The sequence below is a fragment of the Leucopleurus acutus genome, assembly GCF_964270905.1.
Source record: "Leucopleurus acutus genome assembly, chromosome: 6".
Lineage (NCBI taxonomy): Eukaryota > Metazoa > Chordata > Mammalia > Artiodactyla > Delphinidae > Leucopleurus > Leucopleurus acutus.
This window is the reverse complement of record NC_139149.1, coordinates 103223902-103245083: the sequence shown is the minus strand read 5'-3', so window position 1 is coordinate 103245083 and position 21182 is coordinate 103223902. Positions and strand designations below refer to the sequence as shown.

At 51.3% G+C, this 21182-nt stretch overlaps 1 protein-coding gene across 4 annotated transcripts in view; it reads left to right on the top strand.

The window, feature by feature from the left end:
• Positions 1-20005: 20005 nt before the first annotated feature.
• PAX3 (paired box 3) overlaps positions 20006-21182 on the top strand; it is a gene marked incomplete at both ends in the record, with an annotated part of 94203 nt that continues 93026 nt past the window's right edge. For all 4 annotated transcript variants that reach the window (XM_082841053.1, XM_082841052.1, XM_082841051.1 and 1 more), the window contains one exon: positions 20006-20090. In XM_082841053.1, the coding sequence (XP_082697179.1) occupies positions 20006-20090 (85 nt within the window). The remainder of the gene's footprint in view (positions 20091-21182) is intronic.

Sequence of the window (21182 nt, the reverse complement as noted above, 5' to 3'; positions counted from 1 at the left end):
CCACCCTCATCCTCGCCAGAGTGCACAGCCATCCCTCCCTGGGGTCCGAGGATTTGCAAGAAGACGAGGAAGGAGCAGTGGGATGCCCGCTGCCCCGCCTGGAAGATGGTTTTCTGGCTGCTGTGACTTGAGAGTTTCTTTAAGGGTATAGGTGCTAGCTCACGTCTGCAGCAGTTGTGAATGGACCTGAATTGTCCAGAGGAAGCATGAATGAGATGTAAACGTGAACGGTTTCCCTGCTTCCTGGAGGCCATGGCGAGTGAGTGAGCCGGAGCGCTGAGAGTGACGTTCAACCCCCGGGGGCACGGCGCTGGCCTGAGTTGGGAGGCTGCACCGACCAACAGTCCGCATAAGTGAGCGATTGGGCAGGTGCTCAGCGCGCGTGCGCGCTCACATCTGCCGCTGGAGTCTTCGGAGCACAGCAAGGGTGGCGCGCACAGGGCGGTGGATCCGTCTGCTGGCGGCCCGACAGAGTCCAGAAGTTCCATCTCCTGGAAACTTGTGATTGTTTTATTCACGGTGTTGCTACCAGGAAGTCATTTCATCTTCTGTAACTGGGCTCAGGGAGCTTAACGAGCCCGTTCTCTCTTCTCTTCTCAAAGCTGACTTACTGTTGCCCCCACCTGGAAGATATTGAAAGCTATTCACGCGGAATAGAAACTGTAGGCTTCCCCTGCCTTTTTTCTTAATTTCATTTTTAAAATAATTTATTTTAGAATATATAAATCTGGAAATTTTGTGCATTAAGATTTCTGGAAAAGTTGTTTGATAAGCAGTAATATTTCTCCCATACCTCTAGTCCAAATACATTTCAAAAGTAGGGGCGGCAGTAAAGGCGTGTTGGTAATTGATTCAAGATTTTATACTGTGAAACAACTGACTTTCAATTATCTGATCAAATAGAAAATACTGCTCAAAAAACGAAACTGACAAATCAACTGACAGGTCTTTCATCCTTTGATTACAAATATATATTATACTTAACAGAAAAATATTATTTTGAATTCAGCTGTTTGATATTATTAGAAATCACTGAAATGTTCACATCTGATCACATTAGATGAAAAAGAATACGTACCTATCCGATTTTGTAACTAAAAAGACGAATTGAGAGTGTATGTTGCAGGTGGATTAGATGTTTTATAAAGAAAAAAACCCTGAATTGTTCCAAATGTATTTTATATGAAAACATTCTTTATTCCATCTTCTGAAATTTGGAATAAGACAAAGTTTTCGTGCCTAAAAATCACAGAAGCTACTGAGGGTATGCTGTTATTCCTCATGTATTTATGCAAGCTGTCTGCATGATATCTTGACACTATTAACCGAACTTGAATGGAGCACTTGTATCTATCATAGAGTGAAGTAATTTATGGGCCGCTGATAAGTGGTATGGCTGCAATTTAGGAATTGCAATATGGTATGTTGTGTGTCTGCACTGTCAATAAAAACAAGAAGCATTTATAGAAAAAATCTGTTTTCATGAAACTTATTTCACGGGGAAATTGCTCTGAGTTATTTTGGTGGTGCTTCTTTTCCTGAAATACACATCCTCATCCAAATTCTATCAAAAATTTCACATTTTGAATAGGGCTGAGAGAGCAATAACTCACATGTGGGAGTACACTGCAAAGGCATTTCATGGAATTACTTCTAGGGTTTAACGGAACTCCTGAAGGCCAGGTGAGATCTGTCGTATTTCAAAGACTTACCCAATCCACTACTCTAACGTTCCCCTAAAACTAAACTCTGTTGTCAGATTTTGTTCTCAGTTTCTGCAAAATGTTTTCAGTTTCCTAATACTAAGACTCACACTTCAGAGATTGGTTTTAATTTACTTTTACCTCCAACAAATAACTTGTGTTATTTTTATTTCTGTATTCATTTTAATCTTGTATCCTTTGTTTACCTCCAGTGCCGAGATTCTGCTAGTATTCACAACTGTTTAGTTGTACAAGTGCAGTTACACATGTGTAGTCACTAGCATGTACATGCTAGTAACAGAACTTGGTTTTGTGGATGTAACCATGTGTACCTGTGGGCACACACATGTGTTTGCTATTTCATTCCCTTAAATTGGCAACCTAGAAGTTTGTCTAAAGTTACCTGGGGACCAGCTTGTTTCTTATAGAGTTTATTTATGTTCCACAGAGGAAGGTACAGCAATGACATAAACGGAATTATTCCTCATAAATGAGAAAGAGATCTTTGAATTGCCTGAGTCACGACACAAGCCACATTTTGCTTCTTTCATAGGTTGCAGATGTAAATCTCTTGTAATGAGAAATTTGAATAGTTTAAAATCAAATATATATAATTAATAGCTCAGTGCCTGACCATGGAGAGATTATTTTTTTCTTGGCTAACTTTGTTTTATTGCTAATTTCTGACTTCTTTATCAGGAATTGAGTGGCAGGATGAGGCGATGGAAAACATTTTTCCAATTTCTAGTGGTTTTCTGGCATTCAGCTGTTCCCCCATTTTGCAGATGTGATTTCACCATTCCTGCATCACATGGAAAGTCCTGGTATACCAGCATCTTAGAGCATGAATTTAGCAGACATTGTTTAAATGACCAGTGAGTTGTCTGAAGGGCTCCTGTGACAGTGGAGTACTTTTCTCTCTTCTCATGGAAATTCTCATCTCCTGGGAAGAGCTTGACTCAACCCTGGGCACATCTCCAGCTCTTGAGTATGAACTACTAGTAAAATCACTGCAAAAAGCCCGACCTTGTCTGGCCTGAATACCTGCTCAAGAACTCGTGGTTTCCATGGCCCAGGTTCTGCTTGGGTTCTGAGACTGCTGGTTAGAATTATCTTGAGGCTTCTATAGAATCTAAATTTCCAGTGAAAGAAACTCATCTTGTCGGTGATTGATAGATTAAATACTTGGCCTCTAAATGTAATATGTTCTGGTGAACAGTGTCCACATCCATAAAGAACCTTGGTTTGGGTTCTAAAGACCAGTAATCTCACCCAGGAGATATGAGTCTGAATAATGGCTCTCCTTTCTTGGAAGGACCTTGGCAAGTTATTTAACCTCTTTGAGCCTCAGGCTTCTCATCTGCAAAATGGGAACAAAAGGAATCAGCCCTGCTTTCCTTTTGGGGTTGGCATAAGGATTTGTATACATAGGAGGGTATATGGGTGAAAATGCTTTGGAAACAAGCCCTATGTGGATCTTTAGTTTTGTTTTCATTCAGGTTTGCAAGGGTCTAATATCACCTCCTCAGAGAGGTTTGCCCTCACCACTCTATCCCCAAGGGAATATCTACTGAAGTTTTATTTTCTTCTTAACACTACTATCAGCAGTGGTCTTATTTGTTATATGCTTTATCTCAATCTCCTGCAACCAGAATGTAAAAACAAGGGCAGAAACCTTGTCTGGTCACCCACTCTATCCACAAAGCCTTAGCCAGTTCTTGGCATATGCTAAGTGGCAGATAACTAGTCTGCTGACTGGGCTTAATGGGAAACCCTGGACTGAATGTTAAGTGACTTGGCTCCCTTTTCTCACACTTCCCCTCAATAACTCCTGAGACCCTGGGGGACTTAGGTAAACAATTGCTTTCCCCCGACTTCATAAGGAATTTTGAAAGGTGAAAAAATATACCAAAAAGCACCTTGAGTTATGAGAAAAAGCAGTTCTATTACAGCAAAACTCGAACTGCAATGTAGTCAGTGACAGGAGACAGTGGAGAGACTAAAAGACATCTGGCCTCCATTTCCGATCATTTTCTGCATTTTAAGATTTCAAGGTATGAATCCTTTTGGCTACCTTCTTTATAAGCACGTCTGCCCCATCCCCTCCAAAGCTGGCAGCACCTACGTAGTTGGGATAAGCTTACAATGCAGTGAAATTTCCCCACAACATTGAGAGCAAGAGCTATTAAATTTCTCATTATGTGTTACTCCCTGTTTTACTAATTCTTCAATCTTTGCCACTTTAAATAAATTATCCTTCATAGACTTGCTAAATTTATCATCTCAGTAGCTGAGTAATCCCCTATTAATCTGTGATCCAACTCATCCTCTTTAATCATTTAATTCCCATTAGCTAATATTCGTATTTTAAATTTCTGTTATGATACAAAGATGATTACCTTCATGCCATGGGCATTGAACTGCATCCCTGTTAAAGATAAATAGCATACTTCTTCCTTTGAAACAATATGTTTTTATCATATATGTTATAGAGTAAGTTTGTGGAATATCAAATATTTACTACAGTAAATATTTATGAAATGAGTATTAGAAATGACCGTAGCCGGAGCTTGGTTCCAAGTTATATGAATGAAGAAATTACGAGAGAGATTTTATCTATCTTTTGCTAGATCTCTTTTCATCGTGCATTTAAGAAAAGCTTTGTAATACATACCATTAGCATAGTTTCTATCCATTGATCAAACTTGCAGCTTCCTTTCTCTTACACAAAACTAAAACATGCCAAAGAGAGGCAAGTTTGCTTCTGTGATAAATTCACCATCATGCTTGATTATAAAATACATTCAGGGAAGTAAGAGTGTTCAATCTCCAAGAATATTCCTAGGAGCTCAGGAAGAATGTGCACACTTCCTTTAGAAAAAATTGTCTTTGCATGTAAAATTGGATTATCTTTGGCTTAGAAATACCACATCTCCATGGGGTGGAAGAGGGGGTAGTGCTGAAGTAGGAAGAAAGAAGGTAGAGAAGATGTGCAAAAAAGTTCTCCTAACCCCCTAGTATTACAAACACACATTCCGAAATAAACGGGAGAGAAAGTGTTTAATCGCTGCAAGAAGAGAACACTTTTATTTCAGCAGTTATTTCAAGAACCATGGTAATAATTGAGTGGCTGGCTCAGCTATCTCTTACCACAATGACAGTACTCTCTATCACATGGAAATGATACTTTGATAAGATTTATATGTCTACCGTGTGTGCATTTAAAACTAGTTTCTAGTCAAACTTGGGAGGTGGAGAGCCATTGCACCTGACTTGCAGCTTGGGGCTGGGGAGGTGGGTGGGGTGGGGAGGGGAAGGATTAACTTCAAGTTGTCAAGCAGACAGTTTTTGCTTCGAAGAAAATTTGGGACTGAACTCTGCAAGGAAAAGATTTGTCCCTAGAGTCAATTTCTTATTAAATTCACACACAGCAAACTTATTTCCTGATTGGAGCCTTAGCAGAGGTTCTCAACTCTGGCCGCAGTTTAGAATTACCTGGAGCGCTTAAGAAACAAAACAAAACAAAACAAAACGCGGAAGCACCCGTCCCGCCCCCGGGTCGAGACATTTATTTAATTGGTCTGGGAGTAGGGGTGGGGGTGGGGAGGGGAGGTGCAGCAGCAGTTTTTAAAAGGCGCCCCAGGTGATTCTACTGAGCAGCAAGATTTGAAAGCCATTATACTTCACAACGTCGTTTATTGAAATGCTACGTTCTCCCCAATCCCACTTTAATGAACTAAACGCCGCCAGGTTTCTTAGAAGATGGGAGATTGTGGACTAATGCTTGGATTTTGGAAACGGCCATAATTTGGATAACTATTTGTTGCTCTGACTGTTCCCTCTGTCTCTACACACACACACACACACACACACACACACGCACGCACACTCACACTGTTGACTTTGTATTCCCAGGAAAGTTAGGTAAATATTTGCCTCCTAATTGCGGGCGCCCGTGATCTTTCCTAATGTGGCGGGGATGACGGCTGCGCCTCCGCACATTACAGGGCTTTTCCGTGGTCTCCCCTCGGTCCCTCAAAATAGGGGTGTGCTTTCCAAGTCAAAATTCAGTGACAACTTGGGGATTTGAGGGTGGATTATATGGCTAACCAAGAAAGTCTAGAGGTTAAATTAACAAAACCTCGCCAGTTGACAGCTGTGGGTGTCATCGCCCGTGACAACTGAAGGGGAAGCTGCTGGTCACCAACAGGTGTGGACATGCGAGCAGATCCAGAGCAGAGAGTAGTGTTTTAAGATATTCGCTAGGAGAGTTATTACATTCTTTCAAAAGACCCTTCCGAGTAGCCGTTCAGCGTACAAATTAATTCCACACTCTTGGATCCAGGTGTAAAGGGATTTGCGCTGAGACCCAGCGGCCAGCGATGGCAGGAGGGGGATCACCTCGATTTCTGTGCGTTTTAACGCGGACGCCCGAGGTAGCTCGTAGCTGAGCGCAAGGACTATCGGGGGGAAAGTGCGGGCGCGGGGACCGCCGAGGGCAGCCACCGCGACAGGTCCCCGGGGAGGCTCCTGGGGCGGGCGGGGTGGAATCCGCATCCTGGGGCTGGCCTGTGCCCGCTCCCGCGCAGTCTCCCGGGCTGGAGAGAATTCGAGGCCGCCCGGGGCGACAGGCTAGTCCCCGCACAACTGGGCCAACGACAACGACTTAAGCGTGTCCCTTTCGCAGCCCCCGACCCCAAACCCCAGCCCAGTAATCTCCAAGCTTGCGATCCCGAAGGGCAGGCCGGGGAGAAGTCGAAGACACAAGGACGCCGTCACCAGCGCATTCGTCGCGCGCGGCGGAACCAGCTGGCACGGTGCCTTACAAACTCAGCCACTCGACATCGCTGCTTAGCTTGTTTATTTGTTTTGTCTTCGTATGGAAACTGGTCTTCAGCCCCTAACTCTCCGGATTCTGTGACGTCCCGATTTCAGGGTCTGAAAGTCTATGATCCAGTGGTGTCCTTACCATCTTTGGATGTCCACGGGCCCTCCCAGCGCCCGCCCCATAGCTCTCGGTTCGCATCTGTCTTCCTTCCTCCCTCCCTCCCTTCCTCTTGGCCCCGCTGCGGGGCTTGAGGGATCTTAGCTCCCCCACTGGGGACTCAACCCGTCCCCGCAGTGAAATAGCGGAGTCCTAACCACTGGACCGCCAGGGAATTTCCCGCATCTATTTTTAAAAAGAGCAGAGAAGCCCCACATATGTAGGTTAAGAAGAAAGACACCGAGTGCGGTGGCTGCGGGGCGCGGAGTCGCTTGTCTGTCCCGTCATTTCTCTGCTGCTTTTTGGTCCGCAAGCCGGCTTCTCCCCGAATCCCAGCCCCGCGGGGCTCCGAAGCCCTCTCCCACCTCCCGCCCCCTTCCGCATTGTCCCCATGGCTTTCAAAGACGCAAAAGGTGTCCTGACAAACCTTCCCATTGTCGGGCGGGCGGGTCAGCGGGACGTGGACGCGAAGGGTTGGGGGCTTGGAAATACCTTAGGCATCTTCGGGTTTCCTCTTGGAAATTCCTCGCAGTTCCCCGCGGGGGCAGCGCTGGCATCCGACCCCAGACCTTCCACCACCACGAGGCGGTCCTTAAGGAGGAGAGGTTCGCCACACGGCTAGGGGCCTAGGAGGACTTCAAGAAGCCCGGCCCACGCCACGTTCCAAATATAGCGCTGATCCGCAGGGGGCAGGAAGATTTGGATTCTTTCTGCCAACACTCACCAGCTGCCTGCCACGTGCCCGGCCCGAAGCAGGGGCGGCTGAACGATGCTAAGTGTCTCAGGTTCTTCTCCGCACGGAAATACAGGCTAATAAACTCTGGGAGTAAGAAAACGGGGTGTTTAAAATAAGCAAAATTTTAAAGTGGGACTGTTTCATTGGAAGGTTTTAAAAAGGGAACTGAAAGGGAGTAAATTTCCAAATTATTTTCAGTCGAGATAAGATAGATCAGTGCCTCCCGGAGGCATTAAAGGTAACTTTTGTTGACATTTATTTACAAGCAGAACAGGGCAAACAATGAGAGGTAAAGTATTTAACCAGCTCCCAGATTCCATCCCTTTGGGGTTCGATGCCAGCGTTAGAAACCTGTAGGGCTTTCTAACTGAACAGGAGGGGCAACACCACATTGTGGGGGGTTTAAATCTTAGTTTTGTTGCTTCCTAGCTGTGTAACCTAGAGCAAGTTAAGTAATGTCTCTGGTCCTTTGTTTCTTCTCATTTTAATTGTGTACAATCTAGGTTTTTTTAAGCAGTAAGTAAATTAATCTTTGTAAATGGCTGAGGATAATGCCAGTACCTATGAAGTGCTCAATACATATATGCTATTACTCTTATATAATGTTTTATTACTATTATTATACAATGATAATGTGCCAGTATGATTAAGGGCTGTTGTTGCCACACAATTTCCCCAATTCTCCCAAGATGGGGAACCCAAGCTTCCAGACCAAGGAGTGCCGGGCTTTCTGAGGACTCATGCTGCCAACCCCAGGACACCGGGCATGTTCTGAGAAGTCTCCTGGAAAGTGTGGGCTGATTCCTGGGAGGGAGCCTGGGGCAGGTGATGGAGAGATGGCTCAGCAGCCTGTAGTGGTGGGGAGAGGTTGGTGGCACCAGAAAAGCCTGGCCTCCCTACGCTGGTACTTTGATAAGTGGTACCTTAAAAGCGTTTGTTCCAAGTGCTGATTTTATCCATGCTTTCTCCCATCCCCCTGCACTTCTGTAATGTGTGAATGGGCAAAGTCCTATCCCTATTTCTTGTTTTTAACATAAATGAATTCTAAAACCTTGGGAGCAAACTAAATGACTTATTCTTAAGTCAACTCTCTGTATCCTGGTAGCCCCTAGTATACAAGTATCTTCCCCATGACCACATATTCTGGAACAGTGAAATTGGAGATTCAGACCACTTTTCCCAGTGCAAATGTGTCCTTCAAATTAGAAAAAGTCATTTCTTGTTGTCTACAATGAACCCACCTTGACTAACATCAATTAGGATTTTTTTTAATCAGCAGTATCTTAGTCACAATGTTTCTTCAGTATTTCATTATTCTCTCTCCGCCTCCCCTTTTCAGTCTTCAAGCAAAATCCTCTTTTCTTCCAGAACTTTTCATTTTCTTCTCTTTTTGTCTGTCTCTGAAAACTTCTATTTTTAGGGTACTTTCCTGCTTTTTGAGCTCAGGAATCTTCTTTGATTTCTCCCTCTTGGAGTGACTTGCCAATCTCTCCACAGAGTTCACCATGCTCCAGGATCTAGCTCCTGCCTTCCTGGGTCATCCTGCCCAAATGAAACCACACCATTTGCTCCTTTCTGAAACTGGGGCTACCTCACCAATCAGAGGAGGAGAGTGCATGTCTCCTCCCCTACTTGGAAATGTGACCTTGTTTGGGGGGACCTTTGATTATCCTTTCTATTACAGGGATGACTCTTATGATCTCATTGTAACAGGACAGCCTGGGCTTTCTGAGAACCTCTTCAGCCTGCTTTGGAGATAGAAAACATAGGTCTGAGGTGCTACAGGGATTCCCTTTCCATGTGCACCTTCTTACCTCTGCTGCAGGTACACACTGTTTCTCTTTTTTTCCCTTACTAAGTAGCTCCAGAATCTAGTAAGACTTTATCAGTAGTTTTCTGACAAGTAAGAACTGCTCCCTTTTGTTGAGTAGTGTTTCTGCTACCATTCTGAGAAAGCCACGGCCTCCTTTCAAGCCCCCACTGCAGGGCTGCATGCTGTTGTTTCTACTTTATCTGCTGGTTCCCTTGATCCCAGACTTTCACAGGGAAAGGTGTTTTCAAAGCCTTCCTAATAATAACATGTGAAGCCTTGTGAAGACATTCTCTCCTGAATGGTCCTGCTTATTTCTTTCGCGTTTACCTCACAAGGCCGTTAGCTGGGGAAGGATGATTGGTTTCACTAGAGTCTAGGGCTCCTCTGGAGGAGTCCTTCCTTTCCCCTTCCCCTCAGAGTGGTGGCAGCTGCTGGGAATCATTCAGGAGGGACACGCACATCAGCCCCGCCCTGTGGAGCAGCGCATTTCTAGTCTGCCCAACTTTTCTCCTGCCTGGAAGGACTTTTCTCCAGTTTGGGGAATGGGAATGACAGGTCCCAGTGACTGGGGGGGTCTGGATACCAAGAAGTTGGGCCTTCATTTTCTCTCAAATAATCATGCAATTTTCAGACAATGGGCACTGAGAGGAAGACTCCCAAACTCCTGCTGGATTTTGATCCACAGACGTGGGAAGGGAGGCGACAGGGAAATCTCGATCTCCTGACCCTCAGGGGTGACATTACTCTCAGAGGTGGGGTGAGGGATGGCTCCAAGGAAGCCTCTGTCTGTTGCTGGGAAGATTCAGTCCCCTGTCACCCCTTTAGGAGCCCGAATGAAGTGTCTTCAGAAAGAGGACAGTGGGAAACATCTGGAGAGACTTCAAGCCCCAAGAGGACCCAACAGCTGCCTCTTTCCAGGCAGAGCACCTCTGCAGGTTTGGCTGCCCAGGCCCGGCCCCGAGTATTGCCAGGACTTCAGAATGCTCCACCCACTGGCAGTAATAACTCCGTAAGGTGTTTTCTATCTACACGTGTTTTTCACTTTCTCCCTTCACCCTTTTCCTTCCTTCAGCAATCACTCCTTCCTACCTCCCTTCTCTGCAGGAATCTACCTCTACTGAACCTGCCCAGGCCTCTTCTGCTGACATAGCAATGCCCCCGCCCCACTCCACCCCACTCCAAGGTTGAATACCCCCTCTCCCCCTAGGTCCTGTGAGTTTCGCCAGAGCTGAGCTGCACCCTTACAATCAATCTCCTGACAAGTTACATTTATATTCTCTTTGGTTATTTTCTGGAACATCGGCTCTGCCAGGCTGAGGACTGTGGTTTGTTTTCCTCACAAGGGTAGCCCCAGCCCTCGGAAAAGCACGTAGTAGACGCTCAAGAAGTATATGTGGAATCAATGCGAAGCTCTGAGGCAGCTCTGGGAACACAGCCAGAAGACAGGCCGACCAATGGGGGGGGGGGGCAGGGGGAGAGTAAGGTAATCAAAACCGCCCCAGGGAAAGGCTTCAAAGGCCAGGCTTGCAAGTGTCTCAGGCCCTGGAGATGACCAGTGAGTAAAGGAGCCTGAACATTTCATGAAAACTTTCAGAGGGGGAATGAATGATTGAGAGAGTGTCGGACACGGAGTATGCCCAGCCCCCGCACGGAGGAAGCCCCAGGAAAGAGGGCGACGCTCCAGGCGCTGCTAAAGCCAGGAGGATGGTGCTGGCCGGCCACCGCCTCGCTCACCTCTGCGCTCCGCCCGCGCGGCCCAAAGCAGGACAGCAGGTCCCGCTTCTCCTCGGGCCATCGGGTCCCCAGGGCGTGCGCCAAAGCAGGCTGCTCCGGGCACCGCGCTCATGAGAGAAGCTCAGATTGCAAGTTGAGACTTTCCGCCTCCTGGGAAGGCTACGAAAAGCCCGCCCGCCAAGGACGCGGAAGGATGCAAGGGCGGGCAGACCAGTCCTTTAGGGTACAGTAGGCTGAAGGCCCAACCTCCGACGCCAGGCTGGAGGTTGCAAAACCGAGAGAGGCACCTAGGAGCGCACCCTACGTGCTTCGGGGTCGGGTCCTCGCTGTCCGATCTCAGAGAGGCCACGAAGAGGGCTTGCGCAGCACCCACCTCTTCCGCTATGGCCTCGGAAATAATTACCCTATTAGGTTTGTGCCCTAAATTGCCCCCCCTTTTAAATCCGGCAGAATCTCTTTATGGGGCTCCAGCGGAAGCATCTCAGCTCCGATGTTCCAGGTTCAAGGTGCAGAGAGGACGGGACCTGCTAGGATGGCGTAGGAGGGGTGGGGGGAGGGTGAGAAGGAGCTCAGGCCGAGGGAATAATGCTGGCCAGGTTGAGAAGGGTGGTCTCACAGACACCCTACCGCAGGACGCTTTCCGGAGTGAGCTCAAGGGTCCCTGCCCTCAGCGGACAGAGTGCAGTGGGGCTGCCTGGAAGGAAGCTGAATTTGGCGGCCCCCATCTCCAGCCAGCTTTCCCACACGGGACCTGGAGTCTTCGAGCTTTTCTGGGTTTCTCTGCCAAGAACTAGAGCCCCACCCCTCCCACGCTCTCCTGCCCAATGCAGGCGTCCTCTTGCACCCTCCAGCGCCTGGGAGGGTTTGGCCTCCTGGACAGCTTCTAAGGTCCTCCCCGCCCCGCCCCCCAGGGCAGCTCTCAGGGGCGTCCTCGGGGCGACAGGACTGGGTTTTCTTCTCTCCACCCCTGTCTCCTCGCTCCAGGAGTAAATGAGCCCCTCCCAGGAACGCTGCTCAGCTCGGATTCGGGCCCCGCAGAATCGAGTTTGGTCCGGCTCCTTCTAAGAGCATCCGAGGGAAGAGGAGGGTGGGGAACTGGCTGGGGGGCAGGGGGCTGAAGAAACTGGCCGTGGGGTGTGTTCGAACGAGTCTGCTTGTGAGTTGCTGTGTGAGTAAATGAGCGAGTGCCCAGATGCGGGAGGGACCTGAGTGGGGGACACCGGGCTCTGTCGGGGCTCCGGGAACCGTCGGGCGCGCGCGCAGCAGGCTCTAGGCTCGGGGAGAGGCCTGGCGTGGCCCGGAGGGCCGCGTCTCCCCCGGCCGCCACTGCAGCGCCAGCCGGGAAGGGTGGACACGATGCGGACACCGCTGGCTTCTCGGCTCCTTCCCCAAAGGCGCTCCGGGAAGGGATTAGGCGCCCGCTGTACTTTCGCTTTGGGCCTGATTGATGCGCCCCGCGCACTGAGAGCTGCGTAATTAATAAAGATTACGCCCGTTTTGTCGAAACGTCCCTCTTAATTAATGGAGAGGAGGACGCGAAGGGTGATTTATTTGCATGTGGAAAATTCGCTCTGCGGTGCGGGCTTTGCCCTGTGGAGGCGGCCGCTGGGACCCAGGCCACCACCGGACTGAGGCGTTCTCGTTCCGGATCGAGGTGTCCCCCATCCTGTTCCCCTCGCCTCGTAGTCTCGGGGATCTACTCCCTGGCACTCAACACCCCCTCCCCCCAGTCTGCCATCACTCTAGCTCGGGGTGGCCCTCCCTTTCCTCAAAGGACAATGGGAGACCTGGCGGGCACTCCCCTCTCTCGCTCCTCCCGGCTCGCTCCCCTCTGCACCTCCTTACCGCTCCCCCTCCTGTCCAGAGGGGGCTTTCTTGGGCAGGGATCACTGATCCAGGGCTCGGCCGGGGCTCCCGTCGGTGCTCTCAGGGAGGGGCCTGCGGGAAGAAGAGGCCAGCACCACATCCCTAAGGCCAAAGGCGCGCAGGAAAGGCTGGGAGCCACCCCCGCATGGGCATGTGCGTGTGTGAACCCATCTCGGGATGGATGTTTGTGTGTCTGTATGGCTATGTATGCCTGTGCGTGGATTTCTACGTGCCTGTGCGTGTGCGAACACGTGTGTGAACGTGTGTGACTGTGTATGTCCCCGTGTGGGTCTTCTGTGTCTGCTTCTAAGCATCTTAGCGGTGCGTTTTGCTAAAATACCACCCTCTCTCCCGCCTTACTGTCCACCTGCTACAGCCTAGGAAAAAAGGGCCGGCTCTCTCTTGAGCTTCGCTGCATTAAAACACTCCCGCTCTAGCCGGAAACATTTCCTCCGGGTGTGGGGACCGAGTGCTTCCCACCCAGCAGGGGCTGGGGGCGGGCGGGCGGGTGGGGGACGCCGCGAGTGGCCGGCAGCATGGAGGGCCCAGGAGCCGGGAAGCGGCTTCAAAGGTTTTCGTAACGACTCTTCGGCCTTTATTTATGCCCCTATTAATACAATATCCATCATGTAGATATTGATCTTTATCCTTTAAACTGATACACTGGGAATCAATTAGCCATGCAGATTACATTTCCTACACATCCAAATGTTAATCTTTCAGACTCTGGTCCAGTGACATATATTTTTGCAGCCAGATAGTATTAGATTTCGTTTAGAAATGAAAAGAAGAAGAAAGGCTTTCTGAAGCTCATTCCTCTCGGGGCTACTTGTCCTAACTCTTGGCCGGGGCTGGGCGTTGGGGGTCTGGGACCAGCATGCCTCTCGCGGGGTTTTTTGGGGGAGGGAAAGAAAGGCCACGAGGGTGACCTGCACCTGGGACCACCGAGGGGACCCGGGACAGCTTTCTGTGGCAGGGCTCTGGGCAGCCAGTTAGGGCCGGGTCTGCACTTCTGTCCAACGCTCGCTCCAGCTCAGACTTCTCCTGGCCGCCCCTTCCCATCACTTTGAGTTCGAGATGGTCAGTTTTCATCGTTTCAGGGTTTTTCCCATAGGGTTCTCCTTACTCTAAACTTCTAAATCAAAAGTTTTCTTCCACTCCTCGTCCGCAAACCCAAGGTTGGATTAAAGGTTCATCCCCCAAAAGAGGAACTTTGTTTAGATGAGGAAATAGGTGTTTTCCTGGGAGAAGGGAGATGGAGAAAAAGTTTAAGACCTAGGAAGGAACTTAGTGTAATCCTATCTAGAGACTGGAAGGGCTGAGGCAGCCTATTTTGGTTGTGGTGACTTCTTTTCTTCTTTCCTTTCTTTCTTTCCCTTCCTTTCTCCTTTCTTTCTTTCTTTCTTTCTTTCTTTCTTTCTTTCTTTCTTTCTTCCCTCCTTTCTTTCTTTCCCTTCCTTCCTTTCTTCCTTCCTTCCTTTCTTTCTCCCTCCTCCTTTCCTCCTCCCCTTCACCTTTGAAAGGGTGGAGGGGGTCAGGAAATGACGTATCCCAGGGCAAGGGACCCCTCCTCTCCTCGTACCAGGTGAGCTCCCAGGGGCCGCCCCGAAGTGGGTGGGCGTGGCCGGGAAGCGGACTGCGCACAACACTTCCTAATCATCTTCTTCCGTCCCTGCCAGTCCTCCTCAGGCTTTAGCCAAATCGCGCCCGGACTCCGCTCACGGAAACCTGGTCTCTTCCAGCTCCCCGCACCTGTTGCGTTTACTCCTCCGAGTTGGCTGTGCAGTCCCCGCTCCCGACCCGCTTTTAAAACCTGGGAACCGCAGGCCAGGGACTCACTCACAGCTCTGCCGCCTTAGGCTCCCGGGACCTCACTGTGGCTCAGCTAGATACCCTGAGTTTGAACAGCCTCCCAGATCTTTCTTGCTCCTTGTGTCACCCGCCTCCCGTTTCTCCCTCTAAAATCCACCTGGCAGAGAAACTTGCTGCGGGGGTTGAAGGGATTCAGGCCAAGAGGCGATGGCGGCTCATGGCGCTGGCTCCGTCACCGGGGCCGCGGCGGAGTCCGAGAGAGACCTGGCCTGATCAAAGCGAAAGGCCTGGCAGTCCACTCCCTCCACTGCTTCCCCTTCCGCCCCCTCCACGTCTCTCCCGCCCCACACCAGCGGAACACGCAGTCCGGGCACTTCGTGTCCAGAAGCGCCCCCAGGCACCCTGGGGCAGGAGTTCCTGGCGTGGTCACTTGCTCTTCGTTCTGCTCCAGACGTCAAGGAAACCCAGAAGACCTCCCACTTCCCCAGCCCTCACATCCACGTCCGCAGCTCTGCTTCCACCCCACTTCAGATCTGGCCTGTGCACTTCCTCTCCTCCTCAAGGCCCAGACAGCCCCCAATGCCAGCCAGTACCCCCTTTCCAAGACCCCTAAATCTTTACCTCCCCTCTCCCACCCCAGGATCCCTTCAAACGCGGCCCTGTGTGCTGGCATCTCATACACACACCAGCAGAGCAGTTACCAAATTTCTCTTGTAAACTTCAACACCCACCCCCCAACACACACACACACTCTTTCCGAGTTGGGCAAAACACTTTTTGAAGGTTAGAGAGTATGTATTCTATTTTTTTATGAGACACCTCTCCCCCCTCTCCCAGATTCTGGCATCTTGTCTTCCTTATTTGCATAAAAATAATTTTTGCAGAACCAAATGAACATCTTGTAGGAGACAAGCTGCTGTGAGATTCATTCTCTCCCTCCCTCACTGCCTTTCAAAAAATATATTTTTACACCTCACTTCTTCCTCTCCCTTCTGTTTCCTTTCCTCTTTTTCCTTCTTCCTTCTTTTCTCACAAACCATATGTTCTTTATTGAGAACCCACTCACACGTTCTGGGGCCGCTTCCCTAGCTACAGGGGCACCGCGGGGACAAAACCACTGCGGCTGGCCCACACCACGTTTCAGTGCGATGCGCAGATCCCCAGCCAGTCCCTAAATCCGACCCCATCCCGACTAATTTTCCAGTGGGGGAGAATAGCGGCGCCAAAGCTTTTGACAAACAACAGCTGGGGGCCTGATCACGGTCGCTAAGCCAGGCGCTGTGATGGGCCACGGGTTTAACCCCAGCAATCACCAATCTGGTATCCGGCCAAGAAGCGCGTGGTCAGGGTCTGGCGTTTTGATTTCCTCCCGGTGAACGCGGGAAAACCTTTCTGCGGAATTGAGGGTTTCCCGTCGCGTTTGCTCGAACCTCGGACTCCATCCGGAGTGATGCCTGCAACCCTGGGACGCATCCCCGCGAGGCTACACCCTCCAGATAAGGCACCCCCGTCTCCAGTTCAGGGACATTATTTTACACAGCTCATAATTTCCTCCTAAGGCCTGTGTCCGGCTAGAATGAAGTGGTCTCTCTCCTCTCGGAGGCCCAAGAAGTCCGTGGGCCATGAAACTCTTGTGGCCTGGGGTCCACAAGTGCGGGGCTGTGGGCTGAAGGGTGTCACTTGGCTCAAAGCAGATTCCACTCAACCTGACTGGACTGCAGAGCCACGCATCCGAGCTGGCCGGGACGGAGGGACTTCTAGTGAACCGGGCATTCTCTCCACAGGCTTGGAGGGGCGGCCGCTATCTATTTCACCTGAAGTGCCTCTGTAACTGGGGGCAGAGGAAGCAGCTGCAAGTTATTTTCCTTTTGGGGTCGAATTATCCTACTATTGTCCTCAGGGCTCCAGTTTCATTTTGCACGTGCACGTGCGGGTGGACACTACAGTTCCTTCACAGAACGGTGCTGGAGACCCTCCTGGCTGCTCTCTGGGTAATTTGTCAGTCTGAGGAAATGATACTGCCTCCCAAACCTGGGCTCAGGGCTGCAGGGCCAGGCGCCTGCCTTCCAAACCCCACTGCAGGGTTACTCCTTTGCCCGCGAGTGGAATGGGGACTCGGGGGCCCACAGGTTCCCGGCAGGGGAGGTGCCCTGGTGGAGATCCCCTTCCTGCTCCGGGGAGTCAGGTGTGGGTGTAGCTTCGGCTTCCAGAGAGACTGGAAAGAAGTAAGGGGAGGTCCAAGCTTCCGAGATAGGGAAGGAGTGGCTGGAGTGTAGAATCGGGTGCTTTCTTTAGAAACCGGTCTGGGAAACCGGGAACTACCCCGCCCTCCGGTGACCTGTTGGTCACCCCGCCTCCCCTCCCCGCCCCGCCTCCCCCTCCCCTCCCCGCCTGGTCTGGCCTGACTACGAGTGGGCACCACCGGCCGGGGAGTCCCAGCCAGCATCGCTGTCCTGGCCCTCCCAAGTCAGACCTCGGGGATACCAACCTCAGGGAATTTGGGGAATTCGGAAGCGACCCCGCAGCCCGACCGGCCCAGCTGCCAGGAGCCTGAGGATGCCCTCCCACCCGTCCCTGGGTCTCCCGGGTCCTCCGGCTGCTGCCAGGCTGAGGAAGAGCTGAGTTAATCTTCTGGCTACATATGTACCTCAGAGCGGTCTGGCAGGGGAGAGGCCAGCAAAGAGACTCCCGGGCTGCAGGCCGCCAGTCCCTCCTCCCCGCCCCCCACCCCGTCTCCATTTGTACATTTTTATAGCAAGTGGTGGTCGGTTTAGGGATGCGCCTACTGGACGGGCACCTATGGGCCCTTGAAAGAAATCCAGTTCAACCTGCAGCACCTCCATTCAAAGGTCCTCCCGGCTCTACAACTGGGAGGACGCGAAACCCGGGAGAGCGAGTCTGCGGCAAGCGCATCCCTTCCCGGATCCGCGGGCTCTCGAGAGAGAGAGAACGCCCCGCGGGAGAGCCCCGGGTCCACGGCGAGGGCTCGAAGACGTAGCCCTCGGCTTCCAAACAAATGAGACTCAGTCCTGGACGTTCTTTAAGCCCTCGTTGCCGCGGGTCCCAGGGTTCCTTTGAACTGTGAGTTGAGTCTGCGTTTGCCCTCTGGAAACGCACTTTTGGGTCTCTCTCCTCCAACACGGACGGGTGACCCTAGAAAGTGCTCTGGCCGCTCCACTCAACCTTTGGAGACAGAAAACTTGGAAAAAGTCTAGCTCGAGAAGTAGCTTAGGAAACAGGACACAGGCTTTTGTGGCCCCCAAGTGTGCAAAAAGGAACTGAGAAAGTTGTTCCCTTGACAAATTGAATCATTTTATGTAAAACCAGGTTAAACAGGGCTGCATTCTAAGCAGCGTCCCTCCTGTGTACTATGAATGCACGTGGGGCCCTCCCCACTTGGGTGGCTGAGGGCATGTCCAGACTTTTTCTGGTGTCTCCAGAGGCTGGTCTCCCCTTGCTCAGAGGGTCAACCAAACCTTTTGACTTTGGGCAGAGCCGAAAGCTGCCTGCTTTTCCCACTTGCGAGTGGATTTCTGAAGAGCCCACTCGCAGTCGGTTGAGCAGCTATACTCCCCCCTCCATCTTGCCTCCTTAGTTTGCCTTAATTAGGGGGTGGGGAGTTGGGTTTGGGGGCCCGAGTTCATGTAAAAACTGTCAAGTGAGTTAAGGGAAAGGGGAAGGAGAGAGAGGGTGGAGAACTCCAGTGCAGAAAAAATTCAAAAATCATAAAAGGAGAAGGGGGAACTTGAAGCCCAGAAGTCATTGTTTCCTTTATTTCAAAGGGAAAAACCTGCCTGATTCTCATCCTTTTGATTGATTAAGGCCCTGAATACCTCGCAGGCCCCGAGTGACAGTCCTTGAATAGACTCGAGCGAATAAAGCGCGGTGCTGAGCGCGGGGCTGGCACTCGGGGGTGTAAAGGAGGCGAGTTCGCTGGCACTTACCAAGTTATAAATAAAAGACTATGCACAATAGCACCTTCTCTAAGGACAGACAGTCTTTACAACACTCCTGGCGTCATATCCTGCTGGGGACACTTCAGCTCCTAGCCAAGACTTTGCTCCTTTTATTTTTCCAGCACTTTAGTCTGAATACCATAATAAATTCCTGAGAACAAATGCAGCAGCCGGGCAAAACTTTAACATATAGATGCATCTCTGCCAAAGCATTGGGGAATCTATGCCTCCAGATTTAGAGCTGGGGCTTTCTAGAGACGGTTTTTTAATCAAGAAGAGGAGACCTTTTTCTTTCTCCTCCCTTCCCCAGCCTTCAACCAACCAGTACTGGGGCCTCCAGCCACTACCTAAGTTTCACACTATCCCTGCCCCCAGACTGTGAAGACAAAAGAACTTATCAGCACCCTCTGGACTCTTCCTGAGAGGAACCCCATAGGGAAGACCCTCATTATAAGCCTATGCCAAGGGGCATGGACCATTGGAAGGAAGACTAAAGATGTCTGGGGGCTCCGATGCCTTCTTATTGTAATTGCACCCCCTTCATTGGCAAGGAAGCCAAGAAAAGTGGGCGCGAGGCAGAGCTGCAGGGAGAAGAACAGAGACATAGAGACACACAGAGAGACAGAACGAGAGGAAGAGTCAAAGACAGAGAAAGACACACAGAGATACACACCGAGAGATAAGGAGACGGAGAAATAGAAAGTCAAGGAGAGAGACACACATAGAATGACAGACAGACGGACGCGGACCCCTCTCCAGTCTCAGCAGGGACTGTCTCTCCCTGTTTCCGTGGGTGTACCCTTCTCTTCCCGGGGAAGAGGCGCAGCGCAGGTTCCTCTCCGGGCCTGCCGAGGCTTCGGCGCCGCCGGGGATGGGAAGAGAAAGTGGCCGCTGTCGCCCAATCAGCGCGTGTCTCCGCCACCCGGGACGGTCTCCCCGTCGGCCAATCGCAGCTCAGGGCTCCTGACCAAGCTTTGGGTGAAAGAACTAATAAATGCTCCCGAGCCCGGATCCCCGCACTCGGTGTCACGACGGGAGGAGACTCAGGCCGGCCGCGCACCGCCCCCGGCCCCCCCCTCGGCTCGTCGCGGCGCTCAGAGCCCCCTCCCCAGCGCTCCCAGCCGCGGGGCCGCTCGCCCAGCTTTGCACCAAACTTTTCCGCCCTGGGCTCGGGATCCTGGACTCTGGGCCCTCCCTGCCCGCCCCTTTCCCCGGTTCCACCTCGAGCCTCTCTTTGGACTAGGAGCGAGCAACCCCCTCCCCGTGTCCCTCCTCTCGCTCCAGTCTTTTTGGGGAGGGGCTCTCCACGTTCGGGGGAGTTGCCGAGGGTCACCAGCGCCTCTCTCGTCCTTCTATTTCGCCTTCACCTGGATATAATTTCCAAGCGGCGCTGTCCCCAGGATGACCACACTGGCCGGAGCTGTGCCCAGGATGATGCGGCCGGGCCCGGGGCAGAACTACCCGCGCAGCGGGTTCCCGCTGGAAGGTAAGAAAGGGCCTCAGCGCCGCCCAAAACCCCGGGGCCGCGGCGGGGCTGCTCCGCCCAGCCCCGGGTCTCCACAGGCGCGTCCAGGAGCCCATTCCCGGGGTACCCCCGCCCCAGGAGGGAACAGTCGGGCGAGACCCCGACTCCTTTTTCTCTGGGCAAACGAAGCGCCCTTCTCTCAAGTCCTCGCGGAGCTTGGCCGTCAGGCCTGCTCCTGGGCCGTTGCGCTTTCCTCTGTTGTTTTGGAAATGCCGTGGTGGGGAGAGGATCAGCCGGCTTCTGAGCACCAGAAAGCGACTTCTCAGCATTTTGTCCACCCGAAGGCATCTCAAAACTGTCCCGGCTGCTCCCGTGTTTGCTAAACTTTTGTTAATTCCGGAAGGAATTTCTTGCCGCGGCAAAGTTTGGAAAATTTAGTATTAATTGATTTATTAATTAGAATTCCATTCATCTCCAGCGGCATCTCGAAGTTTCCACAACCTGTTTGGGGAACTGCCTTTCAGTTAGCCTGAAGGTTCTGGAATCCCAGGGAGGCAAGAGGATTTGCAAGCCCGAAACTTTCTAGGCAATTTGCGAGGTTGAGGCGCCCGAGCCGGGATGCTGACCGGGTGGTGCCTAGCCTTGGCCCTCAGTCCAGAGTAGGATGTAATATCCAGGGCACCAGCGGAGGCGAGGGGACCTGCGAGCAGACCCGTCTGTCGCCTCTGTCCCGAGGTGTAACAGGTGACACGCACTGACACCTGCGGCTTGCTTTCAGGACCCTCTTTGACCTTTGGCTGCGGCCCTCTTAGCCAGAAACCTGAAGGGCTGTCAGCTTCTCCAAGTGCCTTAGAAAGAAAGCTGCCTCAGTTAGATAGGGTTTCGTGTGACTTCGAGAAGGCCTGGGTGAACACCTTTCTGTCAGGAGGCTGCTCCAGCCTCAGAGTCTCCCCCCACAAGTTGTCCCCTTTCCTGGGCCCAAAGGGAAGACAGTTTCACTGGAGCGAGTTAGTTTGCCCTGGTTGTTCCCTTCACACAAGATTATGTGCCCCTGAATTGCTTAATAATTTGAACAAGTGTAGTTGAAACAGGGTCTGGGGCTGGGAGCCTGAA